Source organism: Solanum stenotomum, chromosome 7, assembly GCF_019186545.1.
Source record: "Solanum stenotomum isolate F172 chromosome 7, ASM1918654v1, whole genome shotgun sequence".
In the NCBI taxonomy this organism is placed as follows: domain Eukaryota; kingdom Viridiplantae; phylum Streptophyta; class Magnoliopsida; order Solanales; family Solanaceae; genus Solanum; species Solanum stenotomum.
Window position 1 is genome coordinate 58680497 of NC_064288.1, and position 17337 is coordinate 58697833.

General features: G+C 29.8%; 2 protein-coding genes across 2 annotated transcripts; one reads left to right on the forward strand and one right to left on the reverse strand.

Moving 5' to 3' along the window:
- The first annotated feature begins 1618 nt into the window (after positions 1-1618).
- LOC125870094 (E3 ubiquitin protein ligase DRIP1-like) lies at positions 1619-5608 on the forward strand. Its single transcript, XM_049550453.1, has 6 exons — positions 1619-1727; positions 3117-3216; positions 4125-4799; positions 4896-4946; positions 5256-5328; positions 5432-5608. Exons 1-6 carry the CDS (start codon positions 1619-1621, stop codon positions 5606-5608), a joined length of 1185 nt encoding a protein of 394 aa, XP_049406410.1.
- Positions 5609-6266: 658 nt separating this feature from the next.
- Positions 6267-8035, reverse strand: LOC125870095 (phospholipase A1-Igamma1, chloroplastic-like). The gene is made up of 2 exons (XM_049550454.1): positions 7107-8035; positions 6267-6300 (listed from the first exon to the last, which is right to left on the reverse strand). Exons 1-2 carry the CDS (start codon positions 8033-8035, stop codon positions 6267-6269), a joined length of 963 nt encoding a protein of 320 aa, XP_049406411.1.
- Between the last annotated feature and the right edge of the window lie 9302 nt (positions 8036-17337).

Here is a 17337-nt window from a genome sequence, read left to right on the forward strand (position 1 = left end):
GGGAGTTGAAAAAAACTCTAAATCTTCCAGAGGACGGCGAGAGTTATCTCTGGACCACTCAATGATTTTTTGACAGTGAAACTAGGAAATTTATCCAATCAAGTGAGGATTTCTGATAACTAGTGAATCAAGTCGTGATTGTTGCAGACGATCCACCTACGCTAAAGAGAACTATTGTAAGTCTCAAAACTAGTATTTAATCGTTATATTACAAGTTTACAATTATTAATTGAAGTATGAGAGACGAGGTTTAAACTATTCCGATGTAGTATAAAGAAAATTAAAAAAATTTAAGTATTTAAAAGGATATTTTATAAATTGTTAAGAACAAGATAAATGTAGTTTTTCACCTTAGATTAAAGCACGTGTTCTATGCCTAAATTCCCGTCTTAAATGAAGTCATAATATAACAATATAAAAGAGGTAAACAATATTAGACATCACATTATCATTATATTAGACCCGATCCATCCTAACCCACTTTTTGTAAAAAAATAATAATCTTAGATTACTTCATCAAATATATCTGATATATATTAAGCATATATTTATTTGGTACTTGTTTATCAGCATTTGGTACAACAAATTCAGATTTGTTATAATCATATTCCCTATATGAAAAAAGCAATCTAGTAATTCCATATCTTCTAAATTTGAAATATTTTGGATGATCTATAGTTGCCACTGTTATAGCATATTCAATTATATCAAATATTTTTGGATGTATTAACACAAAATTTAATAACTTTGTGTTGACTTAAAAGAAAATGATATTTAGAAGAAAAAAAATTGCACGTGCAAGTCACGTGACTGATCAGTATGAGAGTAGTTCACTTTTAAAAGTATTGGTGATGTTTATTATTTATTCATCCAATGATATAATTTAAGTTGTATATATACTTTAGGGATATTTTTCAGTTTTCATTATTTAAGCCAACTATGACAGGTAAGACACAAAATAGTATCGAGATGGAAACTTTTGATTGGTAGATATATGCAAAAGTTCTTTTGTTTATATTTTTATTTCACCTTATTATCAAGGTAATTTTAAAAATGATCATCTCATGACTCTCTTATTATCACAATTTTGAGATCATTATAGAAATTCATAAACTTGAAACGATAGATTCTTCTCAATCTAGGATTAAATGATACACGTGTTGATAAGAAGTAGCATACACTCAACGAAAAATTAAGTGATAGGCAAGTTAACCCGAACACAACCCAACAAAAGGAATAAGGTAAAACAAACCAAAAAAAGGAAAAGTCCATAGTATATATCATATAGTATACTTAGGATCTTCTCTGAATTTGAAAGGGTGAAGTTTTCTTGTATCACTCATGGTATTAAAAGCTATGGAATTAGAAATAGTTGAGTTTCACTATTATCATCATCTACATAAAACCAATTTTGTCCATATATTAATTATTCAAATAATAATCCAAAAAATTCAAACTTCTTTAAATTTTTGTGACTTTCTTTCGTTGTTCCTTTATATAAACTATTTTTTCTCTTTGTATGATCTTTTAGAATATGGTTTACATGCAAAGAATGGAATGTATATGTTTATAATTAAGGAAAAAATATTTGATTTGGGTTTTTTTTTTTTTCAGGAAGATGGATGACTTTGATAAACGTCAAGCTAGTATGAAGAGTGTTTTGACATGTGGAATTTGCAAAAAGTTATGCAAAGATGTCACAATTATTGAAGAATGCTGTCACAGATGTGAGAAAATTTTAATCTTTTTAATTAATTTAATATTTTGGGGGTTTATTTTTTTTTTATTTGAGTGATGTTGATAAATTAATTGTTCTTGTGCTTTCATGATCTTGAAGTTTAGATGTTCTTTTTGATGTTTTATTTATTGCTCATCAAGGCGGAGTTATTGAAACAATCTTTCAATCTCTGTCATCTGCGGTCAATATCCTCAAACCTACTTTGTGAGACTACTAGTGTAGGTGATTGCTGTAATTTTTTGGGTTTCCTCTTTTTGAAAGTATCACTGATTTCGATAAATAATTTGTTCTTGTCATTTCACTCTTGAATTTTTTATATTTTTTCTGTTATTTCCAATGTTGTTTTAAAAGATTAATTTAGATGTGATCTTTTAGGGGTCATTTTTTCTTTTGATTGATGTTGATAAATCATTGTATTGGTGATTTCATGATCTTGAATTTTTGAATTTTTTTAACTTCTTTTTACAAATAATATAAAGTATAATTTTTAATTTTAGGGGTTTCTTTTTTATTTTATTTTAATGATTTTGATAAATCATTTATCCTTGTGAATTGAGTTGAATTGAATTTGTGTCATTTACAAGGTTTATGTGATCTAGGTCTTTATTATATTTCTTGATGAAACAGTTTATTTATTTATTAACTTTCTTTATGATCAATTTGTTGCATTTGACCCTAGTCACTAACACTATTGTATTTTTATGTATAATTTGGGATTTTATGAATGATAGCAACTAAAAGGTTGACAAATTATTTGTTATTGTGATTTCATGATCTTAAAGTTTAGAATTTCTTTATTACGTTCTTTTTTATGTTCTTTTATCGCTCATCAAGGCAAAGTTATCGAAACAATTTTTCAATCTCTGTCGTCTGTCGTAGATAACTTCAAACCCACTTTGTGAGACTACTCCTGTAGGTAGTTGTTGTAATTTCTTGGGTTTCCTTTTTGTAATAAATAAAAATTTGTTGATTTTGATAAATAATTTGTTCTTGTCATTTCACGATCTTGAATTTTCAATATTGTTTTCGTTCTTTCCAATGTTTTTTTAAAAGATTAATTTTAATGTAATTTTTTGGGGGTTCATTTTTTATTTGATTGGTGTTAATAAATCATTTGTACTTGTGATTTCATGATCTTGAATTTTTGAACATTTTTAGTTCTTTTCATTGTTGTATTTTTTTTAAAAAAAAATAAAATAAAATATATATATATAATTTTTGATTTTTTTATTTTGAGGTTTTTTTTTTTTTAGTGATTTTGATAAATCATTTGTTCTTGTGAATTAAATTGAAATTGTATCATTTTCAAGGTTTATTTATTTATATATCAAGTTTTTTAATGGAATTTGATTAATTTATGTTTAATATTTTTTTACAGTTTGCAAGAATTGCATAATGAGGAAGGTAAAAGAAGAGAAATTGAAAGTTTGTCCAGAATGTAATACAGATTTAGGTGTTGCCCCCTGGCAGAGAATCAGGTATATTCTCCAATTTTGATTTTTTATACATCTTTTAAATATTTTGAATTATTAATTATTGCGATTCATATCTTTTTTTTTCTTCTAATAAGTAAATTTTATTTGAAAAGGCATGAAATCATATCACATATATAATGTGGAACAAAGAGAGTTGTATAGTCCCTTCGTCGTTTTTTATGTGAAGGTGTTACTGTTTAGAGATTCAAAACATTTTTTTTCTTTTGACTATAGTTTTCACAATTTTAAAAAAAATATTTTGAATAATTCTTTATGTTGTTGACTTACAATATTTTTCAAATATGTAATTTTTTTTAAAAAGTTTTGATGAATTTGTATCCGAACAATAGTGAAATTAAGTATTTTGACCGTCATATGTTGACTATATGCTTAAATTGTAAGAACAATAATACACTTCTAATGTAACCCTAGATTATTCTCCTATATGTCTATGGTGATTAGAGTGCTCTTTATATCTGTTATGATGAAGAATAACATGTACTTGGTAAAACAAGTTAAAGTTGTATCAAAATTGACCTAGACACCACTCTTTTTCAAAATGTAAAATTCCATTTTTTTTATTTATTTATTATTATTTTTTTGTCCTCCCCCTAGGAGCTCTCACCCTTTTTCTCCCTTGGTGACTTAAACTCGTAACCTTCGGGTTGGAGGTGAGGGGTGCTTACCATCCAGCAACTCCCTCTCATCAATTTGTCATTGTGGTGGTGGAGCTACTATTTGAGTTTAGGGGTTCTGAATTACAAGATTTTGACTCTAGGTTTATGTCGAATAAGTAGACAGAATTGTAATTTCATTATGTGTGTGTATGTGTACGCGTGCGTTCGTTCATGCGTGCGTGAGAGAGAGAAAAGTAAGTATTGATATAACCTTATATAATGCTTAATTTCCAGGCCTGATCACCAAATGCAAGGGATCAGAGACATGGTGTCAAGTAAAAGAAGAGAATTTATTGAGCGGGGACTAATCGAAAAATCAAAAAAAGGCGAACCCAAAAAGTTAGCTCGTGAGGATATTGATCTTAATAAAATTCCTGACATGCTCATTGATACTCCACCATCACCACCTCATCCTCCTCCTCCTCCTCCTCCTATTGTCGCTACAAGATCAAGAAGAAAAGAGAAATCAATCTCTTCCATCGTAAATTCTACACCATTTGTTGTTGTTGTTGATGATGATGATGATGATGAAGAAAAAGAAGAAGACGAGGAGTATGTGCCTTCGCCAAAAGTTAAGGAACACAAAGTTTGCAAGAAAAATGTTAAAAGATTGGATGTTATTCAAGCTACAGAAGCGCCATCAAGAAGTAATAATAATATTGATAAAGGAAAAGGAAAAAAGGGACGATGTGGAAGAAAGAAAAAAGAAACAAATATTCCTCCTCCTCCTCCTCCTCCTCCTCCTCCTGTTAGCGGTAATGGTGATGGTGGTAGTGCTGGAACAAATACTAATGCGGCACAAGTTCAAGTTACTACTGAGACAACAAGAGGTACAAGCAGTAATATTACAATAGTAGTCAATGAAAGAGTCCATCCTATTTGGTTCAGTTTGGTTGCATGTGAAAAGCAGTGAGTTTAATTCTATGCCTTTCAATTTTATGCATTACTCTTATGTATATTATTTCGATTTATGTGATGGTGTTTGACTAGATATGACTATTTCAGGGAAGGTCCTTCACCCTTACCACAGATTTCTACCCGCTACATAAAGATCAAGTAAGTATTTAATTACATTTGAATATATATATATATATACTCACAAAAATATTATGCATATGACTAGGAGATCACAAGTTCGAGTTGTGGAAACAGTCTCTTTCAAAAATACAGGATAAAACTGCGTATAATGAACCCTAATGGTCTGGCCCTTTCCTGGACCTCGTATAGCAAGAGCATAATGGAAGTGCTTCCCCCCCCCCCCCCCCCCTTCTCCTCCCCTTTTTTTTGTGAAATTATACATCTTTTTACTTTCCAAAATACCTCTTAACTTCAATTAATATGTTTACATTTTTTCTGGTTAAATAGGGATGTGAACAAGCCGTCTTCCTACATAAAGAAGTACCTTGCACATAAATTGAGTCTCCAGAGCGAAGACGAGGTAATGAAATACGTGTATTGTCATTCAAAATTTGCTCTAGTACCTTCTGCAATACACTTGATTATTATTTCTGAATTTCTGATCCTAATAATTTGAAATGTAGGTGGAGCTTCGCATGTTAGGAATGTTGATTCATCCTGATTTACCTATCAAAGATCTAGAAAAATTGTGGTTACGTGTAGTACCTCACTCTGGAAAAAGCTCAGTAAAAGTTGGATCTTCTGCCGAAGAACTTGTCATGGTCTTGAAATATTCTCGATCACACCCAAAATTGAATTAGTAGTGTGTTAAGAATGTACATTTTAGCTTCTCCTTCCCTTAAACATTCAAATTTCTCAAGGAGAAAACTTCTTGTTGCATGTTGTTAAACACTTTTAATTATATTTGTGTGTGTTTTTTTATAAACTTGATCAGACGTTTTTGAGTTACTTATTTTTGCACTCTAGATATTAGTTGTTTATTATGAATTGTGTGTGTTTTTTTTCATTTATCTTAAGAATTGTTAGGTTGCATTTCTTTTTTAGATATTGACCGCCAGAGCCAAGGACTAATCTACATCGGACGAATTTACATGGGACGAATCATCATGTATTGGAATCAGTGGCATAGCTACATAGATCGACCCAAGGATGGTCATATGAACACTCATTATCAATAACTTACTTTATGCATATAGAAATAATACTGACATCAAAGTTAACGGGTTGAAATGCTAAGTTGGTTCGGACACCAATAAGAGAGGGCTTTGTCCACATGTATGATCATGATTGGTGTTCATCTTTTGATGGGGATTGATTCTTGAGACGAAATTGTTCAACATATTGTTTTTTCACGTTACTATCAAACTTCATGAATTTTATTTCCCCATTGATTATCTCAATATACGTCTTGATCGTGAGATCAGTTACTTTTCTCACCAAATTTATATTATCTCAATTTCAAATCGAAAATCCTTTTCCTTTCCCTTGAAACCTGCTCATATGAACACATTCTAGTTAAAATTGAGAAAACTTGGTTTTGAGAAGAATTCTTTGATAAACTTCTATAACATGAATCTGAATTTCCAAATATCGTTTTTCACTTTGAAAATAAAAAATTATACTTTTTTTTATCTTGACAATGAAACATGGTCAAACATCTTAGTTTATGAGTTATGGATCACATTTATTCTTGGCTATTATGTTCTGAATATATTACTTATATAGAGTTTGGAGAAAAAATACTTTTTTTTTGCCAAACTAGTAAGTTAAGGGATGGCTCCGTCCCTGCATCTATACGGTAGGGGTGGCAATTGGACGGGCTGGGTCCTATTTGAACGGCTCAAATGGGTCAAGATCCAACCCAACCCAACCCAAATTTGTTTGGGTCAAAACGGATCAAGTAATGGGTCATAACCCAATCCGTCCAATTTTTACTAAGTTTTAATTATTGTTTAAAAAGATTTTAGTACCTAATAAAAACAAATTATTTATTATGGCTATATATAACATATTAAATTGGTCGAATGACCTCTGAGACCCTTGTGCTTGGCTCCGTTTGTCGGTTGAACCTCCTACTCATCACTTTGCCAACTAAACCCTTAAACCCATCAGAACACAACATTTTAAGACTTTTTCTCCCACCTCAACTGAGTAGGAGGGTTCAATTTGGACTACATATCTACTCAATTTTTAATGGATTGAGATGAGCTGACCCCAAACTTAAACGGGTTGAACAAATTGAGTTTTATTTTGTCATCCTTAATAATCTATAGAAATGAAAAAGGAAATTGTACTAACCAGTTGAGTAAATCCAAGTGAACCTCCAAATCAGTGATGTATGTGAGATTATGCATTTCCTTTAAGGAAGGGGATATCTTATGATCCAAAATTATCTCTTCACCAACATGCCAATAACTCCAAAAAAAATCTCCAAGTTTTTGAATCAGTCTTGTTTGAATCTCGAAATCATGTTTGTTTACTACTCTCAAAACTTTCACTCCTAATCTTTCAAGCCTTTGTTTGAATCTAATATTCCCAACTTTTGGCCCTGAGAATGAAAATACACAAAGGGGAATAACATGTCCGTCTTCGCGTAAATCTAGTCCAATTTTTGCAATGTCATAAGCATTTATCATAGCTAAACCTCCCAAGCTATGTCCTGCTATTGTTATGCTAAATTCCTCATTCGAATATTGATCTATCAGTCTCTTAACTTCGTTAAGAACCTGTTCCCTTGCTGATAACTTGCACACGTTGCATTGATCGTGTTTCCTCGTGTAGATGTTCAACAATCCATTTTCGATTTTGATTGTTGGATCGTGACTAGACATGTTGTAATCTCTAGCTGGTCTTTGTAAGTACATTATATCCGCTATCTCCTCAACATCCTTCATTGTTTTATGCGAAGCTATTGTTATGTCACGACGTCCTAAGTATGTTGAGTACTCATCATTTGATACTGCAACATAGCCAATCCAATTTTCTTGGTGACTCAAATTACTAGGCCAAATTGAATGAGTGAGGCATTTGGAGTAAATGTATCTAGCGACATCATAGCCATGGTTTTCGACACTAGTGACTTTGGAAAAGACATTAGGATGCATGCTAAAGCTATGATCCAAATCATGTATAGTCGCGATTTTGAACAAGAAACTAGGATCGATCTTACAGCTACGATCCAAATCATATGCATTGTGACGTGCTTGTAAGTTGTAACATATCTCCATAACGTATTAGCTCTGCTTGTAACAGGGGATTAATTGGATCATCAATCAATTTGACCATGAATACTTTCCATTTGTATGCTAATTTTGTCTCTTGATCGTCATGGAATTTGTTTCCTTTCGTCTCTAGCTTTGAAATTGGATATATGGAGTCATTTTCGGAGAAAACCTCGAATTTGAAAGAGTTTTTAGTAGTATTTTCTCTGTTTCTTTGGTCAGGGAAAAATAATTTAGTACTATATGGAATGGAATTTTTGTTTGGGTTTTGTTTATTTGAGGAGAGAATTATTCTGGAATAAGAAATGATCATTGTATTAGAGATTGGGATAATAAGAATTGCACTTTGGTTTGTTGGGAAAAAAAATGTGCTTGTTGGTCTGCTGAATTTGTGGCTTTATATAGAGTCTCTTACTATTGTTGAGGTGTTGTTTGAGCTAAAACTCAAGGGGGAAATCCATGTAGGCCTAGGCCTAAAATGGACAATACCTTAACAATTGGACCTGGACCGTTACAATGGAGCCCCAAGGTTTAGGTCTAGTGATACATCATGCATGATGTGTGAATCAAACAAACGTCAGATGTTCAAACTTGGTATAGACAAAATGAATGGTAGTATTCAAGTAAAAATGGAGAGGGGCGGGCCCATTTTCCATTGAGCTTCGAATGGTGTGCAGTTGGTCCTCGAGGATTTTCGAGTTATAAAAATGAAGAAAAGAAAGATTTGATAAGCTTCTATATATTTATGAAAAGTAGTTCATACAATCAAAGACTAATTGACAAACTTATATAGAACTTAAAAACAAGAAGAAAGTTATACAAACACATCAAGTAAATGTAAGTGAACCTCCAAACTATGGAAAATATGTGAGATTATATGTATATTGAGCAATGTTATAAGCATTTATAATAGCTAAAGCACCCAGGCAACGTCCTGTTATTGTTATGCTTATTTCCTTATCAAATGCATCGTAACATGCTTGTAACATATCACCATAACGTATTAGCTCTGCTCGTAACAAGGGATCGATAAGATCAAGCATCCCTTCCCAATCATTTCGACAATAATATAATTGTCGCTAAATGTTGTAATAATAAATATGAGTATTTATAATTGACATTGTTTAAATGCCGCAGAAGCCTTTAGTGACTCTGAATGCAATAATATTAACTCAATTATCCACTAAATATCTCTTTTGTTTTGTTGTATAGTAGGAAAAAAAAATTAGGTTGCTGGTTGGCTTTCCAAAGTTTAAAAAAAAAAAATAGTCTTTGTAAGCTATTATGAACCACAATTAGAAGCAACCATTAGTTATATATTATTATTGCATTTAATGGTTGTAATTGACAGCTATAAAAGTCTTCGATAGAATTTAGAAATTACATATTATAAAAAGACCATATTAGAGAGTCATGAACATTAAATTTTTGGATGAAGTTGACTGGGGCGGGTCAATGCCTTTAAAAATAGGCATTCCTTTTAGGCTCTCAAATTTGAGGGGCTCTAAAAAAAATTTAGTAATAGTAGAATTATCATAAGTCCTTTTTAATAAAAGAAAAATTGTATTGTGTCTTTCATTTTATTTGTCTTTTTTAGTTCGTTCGAAACATTAAAGAATATTTCTTTCATTTTTGTCATTTTATAAATTTAACTTCCACATAACATATTTAAGATCACAAGATTAAAAATATTTTGATATATATATATACATACGTTTTAAGAATTGCTCCCCACCCTTCTAGACTTCCGTCCGTTTCGACTATTGGTTGGTTAGTTTCTAATGGGAGTGATAAGTCTGGTATGGTTCTAACCATATGTTTGAGTTTTTGCACTGACTTTATATCTTCTGTGTTGAATGTCTTTTGTCCATTAGTTCCTGTTTTTGAATATAGGGGTCCTGCTATTTTTCCTAGGTCTTTTATAAAATTTCTTGCATAATTTAAAATCCCTAGAATTTTTTGTAAATCTTTAGTTTGTCTAATTTGACTGGTATGTCTAGGACTTTCTTTGCTATGTGAGATTTTAATTTAATTTTTCCATCTCCAATTTCTACTCCTAGAAAATTTATGAGGTTTTTACATAAATACATTTTTTTCCTACTAATTATGATACCGTTGTCTACAAATAGCTTAAAGACGGTTTGTAAGTGACCTAGATGTTCTTTAGTATTGTTACTAAATACTAAAAAATCGTCTACGTATACAAGAATAAAGTTTTTATAATTTCTGAAAATATTATCCATTTTCCTTTGAAAAATTGGAGGGACTGTTTTTAGTCTGAAAGGCATTAATAGCCATTCGAAATGTCCTTCTGGACATGTAAAAGCAGACCATTCTATACTATCTTCATGCATGTTTACTTGCCAGTATCCGGACTTACAATCGAACTTACTAAAAATCTTTATTCCTTGTATTCTATTTATTAGCTATGTTTTATCTGGTAGCTTATATCCGTCCATTCGGGTGTTATCATTGAGTCTTTTGTAATTTATAACCATTCTTGCATTTCCCTTTACTATTTAACTATGATTTCTTACCATGAACGTTGTTGATCTATGCTTTGATGTTGATCTTCTGATAACTCCTAACTTTAGTAACTCTCTTATTTGATCTTCGAATTCCTTTAGGTCTTCATTTGTTGATTCTATAGAGGTTGTTTTTACTGTGTATTCTGGGTTAATTATATCTAGTATGCAGGTTATGTGATTGGCGTCTCAATGCTTCAAGGGTCTTTCTCCAATTATTTCTAGTTTATCTAGAATTAGAATTACTTCTTCTAGATACTTTTAATTTTTTATTACTCCTATGTGTTGTAATTCCTATATATATATATATATATATATATATATATATATATATATTAGAATTCAATTATTCTATGTATGTTCACATTTGTTGTAGTTTCGATTGGTTGCCTAGACAATTCATTAAGATCAAATATGTTTAAATTTTGATAATCAAACAAAATGAAAAGACAAATTTTACTCTTAACAAAGCCAATATAAGTAAATTAGTTATAAGTGTTTTGTTTCAAATTATAAGGCATACTATTACCAGGGGCGGCTGGTAAGGCTTAAAAAAAAGTCTTTTGCCTTAGGTCCCCAATTTTAGGGGGCTCCATTTTTTAGTTAATTGGGTAGGATTAAATTAAAAAAAAAAAATTAGAGCTAAGACAATAAATGCAAAGGCCCCATTTTTTAGTAATTAGGATTTAGGAAGGATTAAATTTTAAAAAAAATGTTAGAACCAAAACAATAAATGCAAAACGGCTCAACGAAGTGATAGTATGATAGATATGACTATGACTTTTTGACTTTTCAATAAAAAATTGTGTACTTTTTTTTTTAATGTACAAGTTATCTTTTTTTTTTACCTTATTTTTTTTCTAATTTTATTTTTGTATATTCTATCCTCCTCCCTTCTATTTCTTCTCACTTTCTTTTTTCTAATCTTACATCTCTCTCTTATTCAAAGCTTAAAAATTTACTCGTTCTATAGATAGTTTATATTTTAAATTTGGAGAAAACTATATTGCAGCAGCCCGATTCATTCTTGGAAATCAAGTCTTCATAGCTTTTGAATTCAGTAATATCATTCTAATTTCTAATATTATTTTTGTTTTGTGTCTTATGTTTATTATATTTTTTATTTGATATTGTAAATAGTGTTTTAAAATATTTGTTAGATTTTGATGTCGCTATAGATCAATTAAGAGGTTTAGTTTCTTTTTTTAAAACATATAGAGAAGAAGGATTTACAAGTACTATGATTTCGGCTAAGGAAATTGCATTAGAGATGAATATAGAACCTATATTTCGTAAGAAACGTGTAATTTATAGAAAAAAACAATTTGATGAGAATGTTGATAATGAAATCACAAGATCTCTTGAAGAATCATTTAGAGTTGATTATTTCTTATACATAGTAGACCAAGCCATCTTTTCACTTCAAAATAGATTTGAACAATTTGAAGTATATGAAAATATTTTTGGTTTTCTATTTAGTGGGAAAAAATTGAGATCATTAGATGATGAGAATTTGAAAAAATATTGTCTTAAACTTGAATGTTCCTTAAAACATAATACTCACTCTGATATTGACGGTTTAGACTTATTTTCTGAATTAAAAGTGTTAAGGGAAATCATAAAAGTAGAAGACAATACTCTAATTGAGATACTCAATCAAATAAAAAGACTTGATTTTTTTCCAAATGCTTACATTGCTTATAGAATAATGTTAACAATTCTCGTAACAGTCGCCTCAGCCGAAAGAAGTTTTTCAAAATTAAAAATAATAAAACATTATTTAAGATCGATAATGTCTCAAGAAAGATTAAGTGGTTTGGCTATATTATCGATTGAAAAAGAATTATTAGAAGAGATTGACTACACAAAAATTATTAACAACTTTGCATCTCAAAAAGCTAGAAAAATAGATCTAAAATAAAAACATTTATAAATTTTTTTTAAGGCCTCTAGTTTGATTTTGGCCTTAGGCCACCAACGGGTTTGAGCCGCCCCTGACTATTACCAACTTAGGTATATAAGATGTGTGCTTAAAGTCATTTAAGATTTATAATAATAATAAAAATAACATATCTAATATAATTTCACAAAGTACAATAAAAGAATTGCAGTAATTGCAGTACCTTTGTGCCTTTATTGCACTGTGAAATATGTTACATTAAGATACTCAGTGAACTGATTCAATCAGGAATAGCAAAGCCACATGTTTTGCAAACATTACTCATTTTTTGTTTAAGAAAATGATTTTAATTAGGTCATTCATAAAGGGGAAGTAGCAAAATCCAAACTAAGGTATCACTTAAGGAAGAAAAATGTACATCCAGAACTCACAATATGTAAAAAAGGCATTATAGAATTCAATTATTCTATGCATGGACACATTTGTTGTGGTTTCAATTGGTTACATATAAAAATTTATTAAGATCATATATTTTTAAATTTTGATATTCAAACGAAATGAAAAAACCATTACTCTTAACAAAGCCAATATAAGTATATTAGTAAGTGTTTTCTTTCAAATTATAAGGAATACTATCAACAAATTAAGTATATAACATGTGTGCTTAAAGTCATTTAAAATTTACAACAATAATAAAATAATATATCTAATATAATTTCACAAGTAGATCTGAGAAGAGTAGTGTCTAGTTTTACCCCTACCAAATAGTGGTCTCAATTTGTAATGATAAGCTTGAAGAAATTTCACGAGTAGCTTGTGTCACATATACTTACTTTTTTATTTAAAAAATCATATATATTCACTTCAGATTTTTGGGTGTGTCTGAAGTTAGGTTGACAAAATCAAATTTCAGATAAAATGTCTAAAATTCCATGAGTGACATTCATGTATTTCTACCTAAAGTTCAGGAATAAACGATTGAACTTCAATCAATTTTTACTTAAACTCTAGCTATATATGATAGAAGTTGTCTGAAGCGGGATGCACATGCAAAAAAATTAGTATAAATTATAAGAACCACATATTATAAGTACTAAATAACATCCTATCCCTTCTAGTTTTCTATTTACCGAAAATCCCTTAAAAATGATGTTTGCGGGATACATAGCGTTGTGCACTGGTTACATTAGGTTTGATACATTCCACATAGCGGGATACATAGCGTTGTGCACGGGATACATTAGGTTTGATACATTCTACATAGCGGGATACAAAGCGTTGTACACGGGATACATGCGGGATACATAGCGTTTGATACATTCCACATAGCGGGATACATAGCATAGTGCACGGGATACATGCGGGATACATAGGTAAATAAGGGATTTTTGAAATAAGTAGGGATAAATGGATATTAAGGTAAGTAAAGGAGTGTAGTTAAGTAATTTGTCCAAAAAATTAAATAGAGGACACAAGTTAAATGGCAACGTCAAAATCGGACTTAATTCACTGCTCACCACCAAAGCCCAAGTCCATCTTTCTAAAGAATGATGTATCCGGCCCATATTAACTTGGGCTTGAAAGTTGAAACAAGTAAACGAAGTCCATAAGCTAATCAAACTTAAAGGAAAATTGCACTTTTAGTCACTTGATTTTAAAGGTACGTATATTATTCTTCTGTAAAGCTAGTGATAAATATCATTATCCACCACATACTTTGCCAAGTCAAACAAATTCATAGTCCTGATTAAGCTATCTTATGTAATATTATGATTTTTTTTGTATTTATATATATTATTTAAATTCATAAATTTTAATAGTCTACTTTTTTTTTGGAACCACAAAATAATCCGCAGTTGCTATAACCTTTGCCACTCCTTTTGTCATTCGGCTGAGCGAGCACTCTCCGGTGAGTACATTGTGCACACTGGATAAATCCTCATTGTGTAATAACTTGCAAACCACATTGAAAATGTAAGCCGCATTAGGCAATTCTTATGAGACAAACTCAACTCAAAAGGCATTAAGGAGAGATCGATCCCAACTCATCCATGTGGATGACCACCCTCCAAACCAACTGAACCTATCCGCCAAGAAATTACACTTATAAAGTAAAAAAAAAATATTATGTGTATATAATGTTGAATGCCTCTAGCAAAAATTCTACATTTTAACACTATCTATTGATGTATGACATTTTGGCTCCCTTTTCTTGGACAAAATTAATACAAGATAAAGAAAAATTGAACATAAATTGTTGGTACTTTATATACCACAAATGAGGGGGCAAAAAATGGTTTTGACCCATTCCTTCTTTAACAAAAGTAAAAGGTACTCTTCTAGATTTTTTTTTTTGTCTAGGAAGAAAAATATTTTCTATTTTTGTTGTCCAAAAAGTGAAATTTAATATACTTATGAAATAAAATAAAAAAAATAGTCCACTTTCTCCTGATAACAAGGATGTGCATGTGTAAGAGATCCAAGGTTGCTTCTCTCCCATAATTTTCTCAACTTGTCTACAAAAAAATCTTATTTTATTTAGCACCAAACACAATAACTCTCCCCATTGTATGATCCAAGAAAAAATATATTTGTAATATTTCCATAAGGTCTTCAATAAAGGCGGAGTCAAGATTTTTATCAAGGGAGTTCAAGTTATAAAGAAGTCAACACATGAACTAGATGACGAGAATTAAACATTTATTGTATATACATAAATAGTAAAATTTTCCGTCGAAGGAGGTATGGATGAACCACTGACTGCTAGATGGCTCCGCCCCTAACCTCCAATGGGGTCGTGTCTTTAAAATGATTTGTTTTTTAAAAAAAATATTGTATTCAAAAATAAATATTTAATACATGAATTTAAATTAATCGAATCTCAATATAAATATCGAGAATCCTGAGAAAAAAAGTTAAAAGGAGAGAAGAGGAGACAGTGTAATAAATTCTTGAACACTTCTGAATTGTTGTTGTTAGTAATTAATTGGTGGCAGATTCTTCAATTTCCTTTGACTAACATTACTTTTGGTAAGGAATTAACAGTAAAATGTCACTGATTTTTTCTCTGTAAATTTCTTTAAATGGAAAGTTTTAAAGTACTTTCCTCAGTTTTATTTTATTTAGTTTATATTGATTTGACATTCCTCTAAAGAAAAAATATTCATTAGGAGTTTATTTCACTAAATGAATTTTTATTAATTATATTTTTTCTAATAAATTAAAGGTTTAAAACGAAGGAGTATTATTTATCTCTAAATTTTACGATTTTTGTAAAGACATAATCTCATATGGTAATGTTTTAGTTATACAAAATACACTTTATTTTTTTTCTCATTTAAATATAATATATCACCTAATAATTATTTATTTATCAAAACGGTCAGGTTAAACTGAAACAAAACGTTAAATATTTAAAAATAAATTTATTGTAATTAATAAATTTACTTTGTCAAAATAATTAATATTTGTGACGGCAGAGAGTAATAATAGTCATGACCCCATTATATTTAAATATAAATAGTACTATTGTATATAGTACCAGGCACATAGCTCTTTACCATTGTCTGATCCAAGAATAAATATTGTATTACATTTTTACACTAAGATCAGAATGTGATGAATATAACATAAAGGTACATTGTACACTACCAAAATAATTTTTAGCGATAATTTATTAATTATAATTTAATTATTTTTAAATATATATTTTTAAAGGTAATTAGCACTCTTTATAAATGTTTATAAATTCTAAAGCGACATTAATATTGATAAAGATTTAAATCTTATTTATTAATATATATATATTTATTGCCGCTAAAAATTGAGGTGATGGGTCAACTATGTAGAGAGATGAAGAGACAAATCATTAAATTCTTTAACTTTTCAATGCCTGCTTTAATTTCTTGAAATAGTAACAATAAAAGGAGGATAAGGATTCGATCGTTTGAGTCTGAAAAAAATCTAATGAATAAATATATTAAAATCTTTTTCTTTTTTTTTGAATAAATGTGTGTTTGCATTTATTGTGTTTTAACTTATTTTATTTATACTAAGTTATTAGTGAATGGAGTAAAAAATATAATAAGAATAAGTCCACTAGAGTCATAGGAATATCATTTAATTGAATGTGTACTTGACAATTTCACCATAGTTTTAAGTGTGTTTGAATGCCTTATATATCTCAATATATAATACCTTTTGAATTTCGATATTTAAGTAAATTTTTTTAATTATAATTTTTTAGTGTGTTTGAATGCCTTAGATATCTCAATATATAATACTCCTTTTGAATTTCGATATTTAAACAAGTTTTTTAATATATTTTTTAAATATTTTTAATTATGTATCAATTGTTGTGACTTATAGCATTTTTTACATAGTTTTCAAATACGTAAATTTTATTTCAAAAAAATTTAAACATTTCATGTCTAAATTCACTAAAATTAAACTATTTTTCTCTTCTCCAAAGGTCAAGGAGACACTGCATCCTTTTCCTTCGGTAGCTTTTTTGGTTTTTCAAAAATAGCGATAATTGGGGCAAAACCCGCTTTCTTCGCTGCGAATGAGAGAGAAAGTTGCGAGATCCGAAAGTGGAAAATGCCTAGAACCCAAAACCAAAATGACCCCCTAGTTTTTCTCGATTGTGAACATATTAAATTTACTTTCAAAATCTAAGTTATAACACATAAATTGAGATAAAAAGACTAACCTAACATATTAAATTGTAATATTGATAATGTAGAAATTGAGACAAAAAAAAACTAACCTAACATATTAGATTGTAATATCGATAATGTAGGAAAAAAAATCATGATGGTATTATTAGTGTGTATGTATAGGGAGAGCTTGAAATTTTCCATTCAATTTTCATGGTCAAATTC